This window comes from Tursiops truncatus, chromosome 9 (genome assembly GCF_011762595.2).
Source record: "Tursiops truncatus isolate mTurTru1 chromosome 9, mTurTru1.mat.Y, whole genome shotgun sequence".
NCBI classification, from domain to species: domain Eukaryota; kingdom Metazoa; phylum Chordata; class Mammalia; order Artiodactyla; family Delphinidae; genus Tursiops; species Tursiops truncatus.
In genome coordinates this window covers 83575319-83588870 of record NC_047042.1, presented here as the reverse complement: position 1 = coordinate 83588870, position 13552 = coordinate 83575319, and the positions used below count along the sequence as shown (strand labels likewise).

At 38.7% G+C, this 13552-nt stretch overlaps 1 protein-coding gene across 2 annotated transcripts in view; it reads left to right on the top strand.

Annotated features, from left to right (window-relative positions):
• COPG2 (COPI coat complex subunit gamma 2) overlaps positions 1-13552 on the top strand; it is a 129705-nt gene that overhangs the window by 77232 nt on the left and 38921 nt on the right. For both annotated transcript variants that reach the window (XM_033863273.2, XM_019923320.3), the window contains 6 exons: positions 7854-7949; positions 8250-8493; positions 10860-10935; positions 11780-11883; positions 12370-12495; positions 13477-13539. In XM_033863273.2, the coding sequence (XP_033719164.1) occupies positions 7854-7949; positions 8250-8493; positions 10860-10935; positions 11780-11883; positions 12370-12495; positions 13477-13539 (709 nt within the window). The remainder of the gene's footprint in view (positions 1-7853; positions 7950-8249; positions 8494-10859; positions 10936-11779; positions 11884-12369; positions 12496-13476; positions 13540-13552) is intronic.

Here is a 13552-nt window from a genome sequence, read left to right as displayed (position 1 = left end):
TGCTACTCCAGCTTTCTTTTGATTTCCATTTGCATGGAATATCTTTTTCCATCCCCTCACTTTCAGTTTGTATGTGTCCCTAGGTCTGAAGTGGTCTCTCGTAGACAGCATATATATGGGTCTTGTTTCTGTATCCATTCAGCAAGCCTGTGTCTTTTGGTTGGACTATTTAATCCATTCACATTTAAGGTAATTATTGATATGTATGTTCCTATGACCATTTTCTTAATTGTTTTGGGTTTGTTTTTGTAGGTCCTTTTCTCCTCTTTTGTTTCCCACTTAGAGAAGTTCCTTTAGCATTTGTTGTAGAGCTTGTTTGGTGGTGCTGAATTCTCTCAGCTTTTGCTTATCTGCAAACGTTTTAGTTTCTCCATCGAATCTGAATGAGATCCTTGCCGGTTAGTGTAATCTTGGTTGTAGGTTCTTCCCTTTCATCACTTTAAGTATCTCATGCCACTCCCTTCTGGCTTGTAGAGTTTCTGCTGAGAAATCAGCTGTTAACCTTATGGGAGTTCCCTTGTATGTTATTTGTCGTTTTTCCCTTGCTGCTTTCAGTAATTTTTCTTTGTCTGTAATATTTGCCAATTTGATTACTATGTGTCTCGGCATGTTTCTCTTTGGGTTTATCCTGCCTGGGACTCTCTGTGCTTCCTGGACTTGGGTGGCTATTTCCTTTCCCTTGTTAGGGAAGTTTTCAACTATTATCTCTTCAAATATTTTCTCTGGTCCTTTCTCTCTTCTCCTTCTGGGACCCCTATAATGCAAATGTTGTTGCGTTTAATGTTGTCCCAGAGGTCTCTTAGGCTGTCTTCATTTCTTTTCATTCTTTTTTCTTTATTCTGTTTCGCAGCAGTGAATTCCACCATTCTGTCTTCCAGGTCACTTATCTGTTCTTCTGCCTCAGTTATTCTGTTATTGACTCCTTCTTGTGTAGTTTTCATTTCAGTTATTGTATTGTTCATCTCTGTTTGTTTGTTCTTTAATTCTTCTAGGTCTTCGTTAAACATTTCTTGCATCTTCTCCATCTTGGCCTCCATTGTTTTTCCGAGGACCTGGATCATCTTCACTTATCATTATTCTGAATTCTTTTTCTGGAAGGTTGCCTATCTCCACTTAATTTAGTTGTTTTTCTTGGGTTTTATCTTGTCCCTTCATCTGGTACATAGCGCTCTGCCTTTTCATCTTGTCTATCTTTCTGTGAATGTGGTTTTTTTCCACAGGCTGCAGGATTGTAGTTCTTCTTGCTTCTGCTGTCTGCCCTGTGGTAGATGAGGCTGTCTAAGAGGCTTGTGCTAGTTTCCTGATGGGAGGGACTGGTGGTGGGGAGAGCTGACTGTTTCTCTGTTGGGCAGAGCTCAGTAAAACTTTCATCCTCTTGACTGTTGATGGGTGGGGCTGGGTTCCCTCCCTGTTGTTTGTTTTGCCTGAAGCCACCCAACACTGGAGCCTACCTGGGCTCTTTGGTGAGGCTAATGACAGACTCTGGGAGGGCTCATGCCAAGGAGTACTCCCAGAACTTCTGCTGCCAGGGTCCTTGTCCCCATGGTGATCTACAGCACCCCCCTCCTCTGCAGAAGACCCTACAACACTAGCAGGCAGGTCTGGTTCAGTCTCCCCTGGGGTCACTGCTCCTTCCCCTGGGTCCCGATGCACACACTACTTTGTGTGTGCCCTCCAAGAGTGGAGTCTCTGTTTCCCCCAGTCCTGTCAAAGTCCTGCAGTCAAATCCCACTAGCTTTCAAAGTCTGATTCTCTAGGAATTCCTTGTCCCGTTGCCGGACCCCCAGGTTGGGAAGCCTGACATGGGGCTCAGAACCTTCACTTCAGTTGGTGGACTTCTGTGGTTTAAGTGTTCTCCAGTCTGTGAGTCACCCACCCAGCAGTTATGGGATTTGATTTTACTGTGATTGCGCCCCTCCTACCATCTCATTGTGGCTTCTCCTTTGTCTTTGGATGTGGGTTATCTTGGTGAGTTCCAGTGTCTTCCTGTCAGTGATTGTCCAGCAGCTAGTTGTGATTCTGGTGTTCTCACAAGAGGCAGTAAGAGCATGTCCTTCTACTCCGCCATCTTGTTTCAGTTCCCTATTTCGTTTCTTAACAGTGTCTTTTGATGAGCAGAAGTTTTAAATTTTTATGAAGTCTAATATATTAATTTTTTTCCTTCACAGTTATTGCTTCCTGTGTCCTAAAAATCTTTTGTCTATTTCCAAGTCTTAAAGATATTTTCCTATGTTTTATTGTAAATGTTTTACAGTTTTAGCTTTTACATTTTGGTCTATGATCCAACTTGAATTAATATTTGTGTGTGATAAGTTCAGTTTTTTTCCATACTGATTTCCACTCATTCTAGCATAATTTGTTTAAAACACTTCTCTTTCCCCATTGGTGTGCCTTGGCATCTTTGTCTAAAAAGCAGATAACCATATAATTGTAGGTGTATTTCTAGGATCCATATCACATTCTATCGAACTATTTGTCAATCTTATGCCAGTACCTCACTGTATCGATTAATGTAGCTTTATGGTATCTCTTAAATGTGTGGTCTTCCAACTTTGTCCTTCTTTTTTTTAATATTCTAGTTCCTATTTCCATATACAATTTAGAACCAGCTTATAATTTCTGTAAAACAAAGCCTTCTAGGATTGTGATGGGGGTTGTGTTGAATCTATAATCAATTTGAGGAGAATTGATAGCTTAATATTATTTATTCTTCCAGTTTATGAATATGGTGTACCTCTCCCTTTATTTAGGTTTTCTTTGTTTTCCCTGAGCAGTGTTTTATAGCATTTATTCTAGAGGTCTTGCACATCTTTTGTTAAATTTATGTATAAATATTTTATGCTTTTTAAATTCCATTTTATTAACATTTCTATTTCATTGTTTGCTACTAGTATATTAAAAATAGTTTTCTGGGGCTTCCCTGGTGGCGCAGTGGTTGAGAGTCCATCTGCCCATGCAGGGGGACACAGGTTCATGCCCCGGTCCAGGAAGATCCCACATGCTGCAGAGCGGCTAGGCCCATGAGCCATGGCTGCTGAGCCTGCGCGTCCAGAGCCTGTGCTCCGCAATGGGAGAGGCCACAACAGTAAGAGGCCCGCATACCGCAAAAAAAAAAAAAAAAAAAAAAATTCTTTTTTGTTTTTTAACTCTCCCATAATTAGATATCCTTGCTGAGTCCCCTTATTGGTTCTAGTAGTTGTTATATGCATTCCTTAGGATTGTCCATATAAATAGTCATGTTATCTATGAATGGAGACATTTTTACTTCATTTCCAATCCAAATACCTTTCCTTTCTTTTTCTTGCCTTATTAAAATGACTGGGACTTCCAATACAGTGTTGAAGAGAACTGGTGAGAATGTGTCAGAGATAATCAAAATAGCAATAAATTTCAGTTAGAAGAATTAAAGTAAAAAGATATTATTCCTTCATTTTTATTTAATTCTCAGTCAAGAGGTATAGCTGACTCTATTTACTCTCTTCTTGTATTTATCTACTTTTAAAAAACAAATGTAGCCTGTATATTCAAGTAGACATTTTGAATATTTGGGAAACCTTGGGAGGTTATGAAGGTCATTTTGTAATATAGTTTATTGAATGAATCTCCTATGCTTGGATGTTTAGATAGTCTGCAGTATTTTGTGATTACAAATAATGCTGCAGTGGATAACTTTCTGCACGTGTTTTCTTGAAATTTTGGAGGTGTGTCCTCAGGGTAAATTCCTAGAAGTTCATATACTAGATTGAAAGGTAAATAAATACGTAGTTTTGTAGAGAATGTTAAATTCTACCAGGAGTGCGAAAGAGTGCCAGTTTCCCCATAGCCTTACCAATAGAGTACATATATTGTATTTTGAAGTTTTTCCAATCAGTTGGGTGAGAAAGGATGTCTCAGTGTAGTTTTAATTTTAATTTGTTTTATGATGAGGGAAGGTAAACATTTTTGCATATTTTTAAAGATCATTTAATATCTCTTTTTTAATATTGTCTGCTCACATCTTTTTCCCATTTTCTATAAGATTTTTGGTCTTTTGTTTCCTCAGTTAAAGTTTTTTGTGTATTAGGGATATTTATTCTTCATCTGTGAAATGTGTTATGATATTTTCTCCCAGTTTGTCATTTGTCTTTTGACTTTCCTTATGATGTCTTTTGTCATGCACAAGTTTTTAATTTTTATGTAGTCAAATTTGTTGATCTTTTTTTTTTTAACATCTTTATTGGAGTATAATTGCTTTACAACGTTGTGTTAGTTTCTGCTTTATAACAAAGTGAATCAGCTATATATATACATATATCTCCATATCTCTTCCCTCTTGTGTCTCCCTCCCTATCCCACCCCTCTAGGTGGTCACAAAGCACCAAGTTGATCTCCCTGTGCTATGTGGCTGCTTCCCACTAGCTATCGGTTTTACATTTAGTAGTGTATATATGTCCATGCCACTCTCTCACTTTGTCCCAGCTTACCCTTCCCCCTCCCTGTGTCCTCAAGTCCATTCTCTAGTAGGTCTGCATCTTTTCCTATCCTGCCCCTAGGTTCTTCATGACCACTTTTCTTTTTTAGATTCCATATATATGTGTTAGCATACAGTATTTATTTTTCTCTTTCTGACTTACTTCACTCTGTATGACAGACTCTAGGTCCATCCACCTCACTACAAATAACTCAGTTTCGTTTCTTTTTATGGCTGAGTAATATTCCATTGTATATATGTGCCACATCTTCTTTTGTTGATCTTTTCTTTTATTACATTGGGCCTTTGAGTAATAGTTAGAAAGCCTTTCCCTTCAGACTATAGAATCTGAATGGGTGTAAGAATTCACCCATGTTTTCTTCTAGTATATGTATATTTTCATGTTTTACATGTAAATCTCTGATCCATTGGATTTTATTATTGTATGTAAAATGAGAAGTGGATCTAATCTTATCCTTTTCCAATGACTATCCAGTTGCCCCCCCAAATTTTATTTAAAGGTCTGTCTTTGTCCAGTATTTGAGATATTACCTTTATCATATACTAAAGTTCCATATGTACTTGGGTCTATTTGGGGGCTTTCTATTCTGTTCTTTTGTTCTCTTTACCTATTCATGCATCAGTACTACACACTATTTTAAATATAGAAGCTTTGTAAGGATGTTTGAATATCTGTTAGTCTCCTCTCATAGCTCTTTATTTTCATTGTTTCCCTAGCTGTTCTTACATGTTTATATTCCCTTATGAATTTTAGTATTAACTTGTCTAGCTTCATTTAAAAAAAATCTCGGGACTTCAGTCCAGTAACTTAACTACTGCAGTCCAGTAGTTAAGACTCTGTGCTTCTACTGTAGTGGGCGTGGGTTTGATCCCTGGTCAGGGAACTAAGATCCCACATGCTGCATGGTGCGGCAAAAAACCACAAAATGAACAAACAAAAAAAACTCATTGGCATTTTTTTTGGGATCACGTTAAATTTATAAGTTTTCTTAGGGGAGAACAAATATCTTAATGATGTTGAGATATCCTAATGAAGAAAAGGGATATTTCTTAATTTGTTCAAGTCTACTTTTGTGCCTTTCATGAATATTTTATAGTATTTTTATATTAGATTTGAATGTTTTAAAAATTCTTTTATGTACTTTATTGTTGCTGTTATAAATCTTTTTTTACTCATTGTGTTTTCTAACTAGTTATTATTTGTGTATATGAATAGTATTATCTTTGCATTTTAACTTTACAGCCTGCTACCTTGCTGAATTATTTTATTGAGTTAGTTTTCTCATAAATTCTCTAGGGTTTCCATGATATACTGTTATATCATCTGTAAATAAAGATAGTTTTGTCTTTTAGTTTCTAATTCTTATTCCTCTAATTGTTTTCTCCTATCTAATTGCATTGGCTAATAGTGCTGGAATAATGGCAAATAACAGTTGAGACAGTAGCATCCTTGTTTTGTTTCTGACCTTAAAGTAAATGACTCTTGGGGTTCCCTATTAAGTAATATGCTGGCAGTACGATTGAGGGTGTGTGTGTGTGTGTGTGTGTGTGTGTGTGTGTGTGTGTGTGTGTGTAAAATGGAAGTGCCTGTCCATTCCTGTTTTATTTTTTTAAGAATTTTTATTAGGAATGACTGTTGGATTTTATCAAAGGTTTTTCAGCATCTATGGATATAGTCATGATTTTTCTCCTCAGACTCATTAATATTGATGAATGATATTCATTTTCTAATGTTGAATCATTCTTGCATTCTTAGTATAAATTCCATTTCATCATGGCATATTCTTTTCTTACTGTAGTGTTGGAGTCTGTTAGCTAATGTATCACTTAGAATTTTTGCATCAATGTTCATAAATGATTTCCATCTGTAATTTTTCTTTTTGTATGTATACCATCTTTATTAGGTTTATATATCAATGCTTCATAAAAGATTGTGGATGTTTTCTTTCATTTTCTATGCTCTGAAACAACATATATAGATTTGGGACTATCTGGTTGGCAGACAGTTCTCCAGTCTTCCATAAATTTCTTGCATTTCTGCACACCCGGCAAATTAGGCACTAACTGCCCTTTGTTTCCTACTGTACCAGTTTTGTCCCCTTTGTGTAGTGCAAGATCTCTTCCAGTCTCAAAAGATACAGCATCTCCCTAAAAGTAGTAAATGGCCGGTTTCCATACAGCCCTAGAAGATACAGCTAGTCCTGCCTCTAGAGCAAAAAGCAAACATGCTTATTGCCTAGTATAATAAAGGTAATGTTTCCCTTCTGAATAGAGGACTGGCATGCTTACTGCCCACTGTAAAATATTCAAGTTCCATATCTCAAAATCTCCTGTAATGCAGCCTACTGTGGGCTCAAGTATTATCTGGCCCTTTTTGCATTGTCCTATGGTAACTGGGGCTTAGCAAACTGATCCCCAAATGCTGATATCCTGGCTACTGCTTCTGCTGTCATTAAATAACTGTCTTTCATCTCTGATCCAGGATTCTTGTGTATTCTTCTAGCATCCATGAAATTGTAGCAGTCTAACCTGTTAACTTGCAAGTAGGGTAAAATTTCACACTCTTTTTACTTCTTGACACTGGTCTTTAAAGTTGTGGTAAAAATTTCCTAGAAACCATTTTGTGAAATAGTTCTTTGGTAACTTTCTCTATTTCTTCTATGGAAATGAGTCCTTAAGCTTTTTATCTTTACTGTTCACTTTAAAATTTGTATGTGAAAATTTTAAATGTAAAATTTTAAAATATGCTCAAAGCTCATTTGCTTGGAGCAAAGGGGTGGGGTCTTTTTTTTTAAATTAATTAATTTTATTTATTTATTTTTGGCTGCACTGGGTCTTCATTGCTTGCTCGCGGGCTTTCTCTAGTTGCAGCAAGCAGGGGCTACTCTTCGTTGTGGTGTGCAGGCCTCTCATTGCAGTGGCCTCTCTTGTTGCGGAGCACAGGCTTTAGGCACGCGGGCTTCCGTAGTTGTGGCACGTGGGCTCAGTAGTTGTGGCTCGCGGGCTCCAGAGCGCAGGCTCAGCAGCTGTGGTGCACAGGCCCAGCTGCTCCGCGGCATGTGGGATCTTCCTGGACCAGGGCTCGAACCCACGTCCCCTGCATTGGCAGGTGGGCTCTCAATCACTGCGCCACCAGGGAAGCCCTGGGGTCTCTTGAATACACTTCATTTTTACATTGCTTTTTATTTTCCTCTGAGGTCTCTTTTGCTTATCTTTCATGAAGAACCATTATTGTTATTTTAGTTAACTATAGTGCTTTCTTAGCTTACAGTACATAAGTAGCTAAAGTTATAAAGATGAACGTCCTTTCTGTGTTTTCCTCTAGGTGGTAGTTGTACAGTCATTATAAAGGTGCATGTCCTTTTTGTTTGTCTTTCTATAGGTGGTGGTTGTACAGGCAATTAGTGCTCTCTGTCAGAAATACCCTCGAAAGCACAGCGTCATGATGACTTTCCTCTCCAACATGCTCCGAGATGACGTAGGTGCACTACTTTTTAATCATGTGAAGTTGCTCTCTTAAATTCTTATGCCGTAGTATTTAAAGCAGCTTTCTTTATCATCTCAGTATGCATCTCAAATAGTGTGCCTAATTCTGTTTTCTGTCTTATTACTAGACATGCTATATTGCTTTGGCTTTCCCACTTGGAGGAAAAAAATGCTTTTGTTTTTTTCATATGGGAAGGGAAATGAAATCTGAATGTTATAGCATGAGCCTTGGAGTATAAGCATTTCTCCAAAAAGTGTCCTCAGAATGAATGGCAGTTTTCTCTTTTGCCAGGGAGGCTTTGAATATAAGCGAGCCATTGTGGACTGCATAATCAGCATTGTGGAAGAGAACCCTGACAGTAAAGAGGCAGGTCTAGCCCACCTTTGTGAATTCATCGAGGACTGTGAACACACTGTTCTGGCTACTAAGATTCTACATTTGTTGGGCAAAGAGGGCCCCAGAACGCCTGTCCCCTCCAAGTATATCCGCTTTATTTTTAATAGGGTGGTACTGGAGAATGAGGCTGTCAGAGCTGGTGAGTCATTGCAACACTAATAATGGTGTAACTGCTGATCTTGTGAAATGCTTATTAACTCAAGGGGGTGGTAATGAAATTGGAAAATGAAGTTGCAACGTCTATTTGATGGTGGGATCTTGGAGCACACTTAAGCCCCAGATGTACAGCTATTTCTTTGTATTCCAATTTCCATCCTGATTTCTGCCTGTATCAGAGACAAATAACCCTTGACTTTCGGTATGACGGAAGATTATGATGGCGTCATCCATTTTTTCCGAGTTATGGTCATAAGTATGAATGTCTGTGAAATTTGTGTGTCTTTCTGCCTCTGTAGTTTTTGTGTTTTTTTTTGGTTTTTTTTGGTTTTTTTGTTTTTTGTGGTAGGCGGGCCTCTCACTGCTGTGGTCTCTCCCGTTGCGGAGCACAGGCTCCGGACGCGCAGGCTCAGCGGCCATGGCTCACGGGCCCAGCCGCTCCGCGGCATGTGGGATCCTCCTGGACTGGGGCACGAACCCGTGTCCCCTGCATTGGCAGACGGACTCTCAACCACTGCGCCACCAGGGAAGCCCTCTGTAGTTTTTAAGTGACTTTTTAAACAGGTCTTAGGGTTTTTTTTACTTCCTCCTCCCCTCAGCATGTGAACTGGTACAAATCTCCCCTGTTAAAACTATAAGCGTTCCTTTGATCCATTGTCTCTCACTAGCTACTGACCATACTCCCCCTGTTATGTAACCTTGTAGGAGCTATTACTAGCTGCCCCTATGAACTTATTCTCCATTTTCTCTTCAACTCACTATAATCTTGCTCTCTCCCTTAAAAATCTTCTGAAGCTATTTTTTTTGGAAATTACTTATAAGCTAGTTGGAAAATCAAGTTAGACACTTTAATGTTCTTACCCTTGTTCACCTCAGTCAATTTGATGTACTGTTGCCTAAACACTTCATGAAACTCTCTTCCCTTGGTTTCCACAATAGCCTGCATCTTTCCATCACTCCTCAGTCTTATTTATAGAGCTTCTGTTCCATTCCTTAAAACGTTAGTTTTCCTTAGGGGTTTGTCTTCTCAACATACACATTCATTCTGGTGATCATTTCCAGAGCTCTGCTGATATGCTGTGGCATTGCAGTCTCTTTCGTGAACTTGTACGTCTGGCTATCTAAGGCACTTTAAATTCAGCTTGAAATTCAAACTATCCCAAACGGAAATCCTCACCTATATCATCCACTCAGTTGCAAGGCTAGAACCTTACTCCATTGTTTTATAACCCCCATCTATCCTTTGGCAAAGTTCTTTCCATTCTGTCTCCTCAAAATGCATTTCTTCATTGTCTTTTTTCGTAGATTTCCTGAGGGCTGCATTAGGCTCCCATCCATTTCAGTTGCCCAACTAGTCTGACTGCTTGTAGTTTCGCCCATATCCAGTATATTATTCTCCACACTCTGCTACCAAAGTGGTCGTTAGACATAAAATCTCACAAATTTAGAGTAGTACACTCTGCTACAAATACACAGATTCATCCTGTATTTAACACCCGTTAATAATAGCCTTGAGGTTGAACCATAACCGAATTTTGTTTTGTCTCTAGTCTCTCACTTTTCTCCTGCTCTCCAGCACAGGTCTAGTGCTTCAGCCTTGCTCAGCTGTGTCCAGTCCCAGGATCTTGCCACACTTTCTTGTCTGGCCTGAGGGCCTTGGTACTTTTTATTCTCTCTCCCTCGAATGCTCTTTTCCTGCCTTTTCCCTCTGGCTAACTGTATTTGTTCTTCAGACTTTAGCTCAAGTAATAAGTGTCAACTCCTTGTCTGTCTCCTCCTTCTCCAATTGTGACTTACATTCCTTTATCTCCTCACGTAGTACCCTGGATATAGTCCTACCATGGACTTTCTGTGCTATGTTGTAACTACCTCTTTACTTACCTGTCTTTCCCACTGGAGTACAACTCCTTGATGTCTTCTGTCTTTCTGCTTCCAGCATCTAGCACAACTCCTGACAAAGGTTAAGTAAGCAGTAAACCTCTGTTGATACAGTGACTTTTAATAATAGAGTTTTGGGTTTTGGTTTTTGTTTTTTAATGTGTGGGGCTGGTTGTTTAAGATTAGAGCTTATAAGGAGCTGGACTGGAAGATAGCTCATATAAGGAATACATATGATCCTTTTTCCTCAATGCATGGTGGGTTTTCTTACTCAGAGCTCTCTTGGGCCTGCTGATTTCTATTTATGCTTAAATGGATCAAGGAAATAAGATCAAGAAACTCACAATAAAACAATAAGAGTTTATTCCAACTGAACACGGGGAAACTCCTCTAATTTTTTTTTTTTTAATGATGACTGCTTGACTCTGAGAAGCCAATATTCATGTTGTTTTGTTTTATGCTCCATTACAGCTGCTGTGAGTGCTTTGGCTAAATTTGGGGCTCAGAATGAGAATCTTCTCCCAAGTATCCTAGTACTCTTACAAAGGTAATTAAAAGAATGTCTTTTTCTTTTCTTTTCTTTTTAAAATAAGAATGCCATGTGGCTGAATAGAGAATTCCTCATTGTACCATATCAAAACGCATTGCAGGACCTAAGAGTAGAGCTGATGGAGTCAGGGCAAATGGCATTTTTCTTATTCTTCTGGTAATTTTGCATGTGCTAAGTACATGTAAAATTTGACTTCTAATTTCTCTTGCATAATTTTGAGGAAGTGACTTAAATACATGTGCCTCAATTTGTATAACAGGGGCCAACTTCAAAGAGATTCACTATGTAGAGTTGAAAATACCAGCTTTTCATGGTCTCCTTGACTCCCTATTTGATGAGGAAAAGACTTGCTTTAGCAAACACTCTGTGATTGCATCTTGTAATTGAAGCAGAAAAATTACAAGCCAAAGGCTGGCTGGTTTAAATCAAATAAATTGCCATTTGAGTGATATCCATGCCTGGATTCAGAATGCTTTTTAGTATCCTTGGAAAGTATAATATTACCATTTTTAAATTATATTCGAAGTCTAAGTCTTTACCAGGGTCATGTGGTTGCAGATCCAAGAATAGACTCCAAACTGCTACCTTATGTTATTGTGTCCTTCCTAATTATTTTAATGCCTACTTATGTAGTGCTTCTGATTCATAATGACACCATTTCTTTACCAATTGAGAACAGTACCCGGTATTTGTAGAGATTTTAGGATCCACCGTTGGCTGTTGTTGAGCTCTTTTATAAAGGCAGTATCAGATGGCCTGGATCGTGTCCTTTAGGTATAGTGGTAAAGCTATTGGAAATCATTACGGTGCTGTGACATGTATCTTCTGTATCCCTGGACAGGTGTATGATGGATACTGATGATGAGGTACGGGATAGAGCTACCTTCTATCTGAATGTGCTGCAGCAGAGGCAGATGGCGCTGAACGCTACCTATATCTTCAATGGTCAGTGAGAGCCAAGAATGGAGACAAGTACACTTTTGTTCCACAAATGGTGTCTGAGAAGCATATCCATGATGATTTGCATATGAGCTGGCTTCACTAGGCAAAATGCTTGGTTTCTGTCTTTGAATGCACTTCCATTTCTAGGGAGACCTAAAGTATGTAAAAGCCCAAAGAATATTGCTTTTTCATGGTCCTCCTTGAGCTCCCTCTTGGATGGATTTACCTTTTTTCCCTTATGCTATCATCGTTTCCATGTGTCTCTGTTGCTTTGTTTTCTGGAAGATACTTCTATTTTGTTGAAAATTCCTATGCTCTGCTCCTATGCTTCCTTGGATGGAATTATAAGAGCCTTTATTTTTTATTATTTAGGTTATAAAATCTGTGGTTATAGTTTTCTTTAGAAAGCTTAGATAAATATTACAAATCTGGGCCTATCTGGGTCCTAGGATTGGCAAGAAGTAGTGCTGAGAGTTTTCTGTTTCATAGGTCTGACAGTCTCTGTACCAGGGATGGAGAAAGCCTTACACCAGTACACACTGGAGCCTTCAGAAAAGCCCTTTGATATGAAATCTATTCCTCTTGCTATGGCTGCTGTCTTTGAACAGAAAGCAGGTAAGGGGAACACTTAGTTTTTCTATGTATAAGTAGTTTTACACCAATAAAATACACTGTTAGCATACTTTCTTTAATATTTCTTTTAATGGTCACTGCTTCTAATCTTACAGAACTAAGAAGGATGATACTTTTTTTTTTTTTTTTTCGGTACGCAGGCCTCTCACTGTTGTGGCCCCTCCCGTTGCGGAGCACAGGCTCCGGACGCGCAGGCCCAGCGGCCATGGCTCACGGGCCCAGCCACTCCGCGGCATGTGGGATCTTCCCGGACCGGGGCATGAACCCGTGTCCCCTGCATCGGCAGGCAGACTCTAAACCACTGTGCCACCAAGGAAGCCCCCTGGATGATTCTTTTTAAATTAGGGTTTTAAAATTTTTTCCCTGGTTTTCTCATGAAAGCAAGAATATGAATTGTGACTCAGGTTGAAATTTTTTTTTTTTTAATGCTAAGTGTTACAGCGTTTGAAGTTAGTTGTCACCGTGTGTTTCAGAGCAGTAATTGTGCTGTCACCTCTTATTTCTATTTTCCGATACTAGTTAACGTCTTAATTAATTTTTCTGTTGGAGGCTTAAAAAAATAAAGGAACAAAGTGTGTAGTGGTTAGAACCAAAAATGAAAGAGCTTACGCTTTCAACATTTTCAGGTTTTTTTTGTTGGTACTATATAAGTAGTTTTTCCTGTTTGAATCACGAGATTTGTTTTATAAAGTATTCCTCCTTTTAAGAGTAATTAAAAAAAACATTTCGGTTCATTAAAGCAAATTTTGTATTTTTAGGACTTACTTTATTATTTCATAAAATATGTTCACTAAATACATTTTGAGTGTTCCTCCAAAAAAGATGACAGAGAACCTCCCAGTATGATTCAGCAATAGCACCTTATGTTTATCTGCTTAACGTTTCTGTCCTCATCTCCTGTCTGCATGTTTGGCTTGATAGTAGGAGGGAAGCTCATTTGATTGCTCATACTTGTCTTTGTAGAAATCACACTGATGGCTACTAAGCCCGAGAAGTTGGCTCCTTCCAGGCAAGACATTTTCCAAGGTATGATGATTTG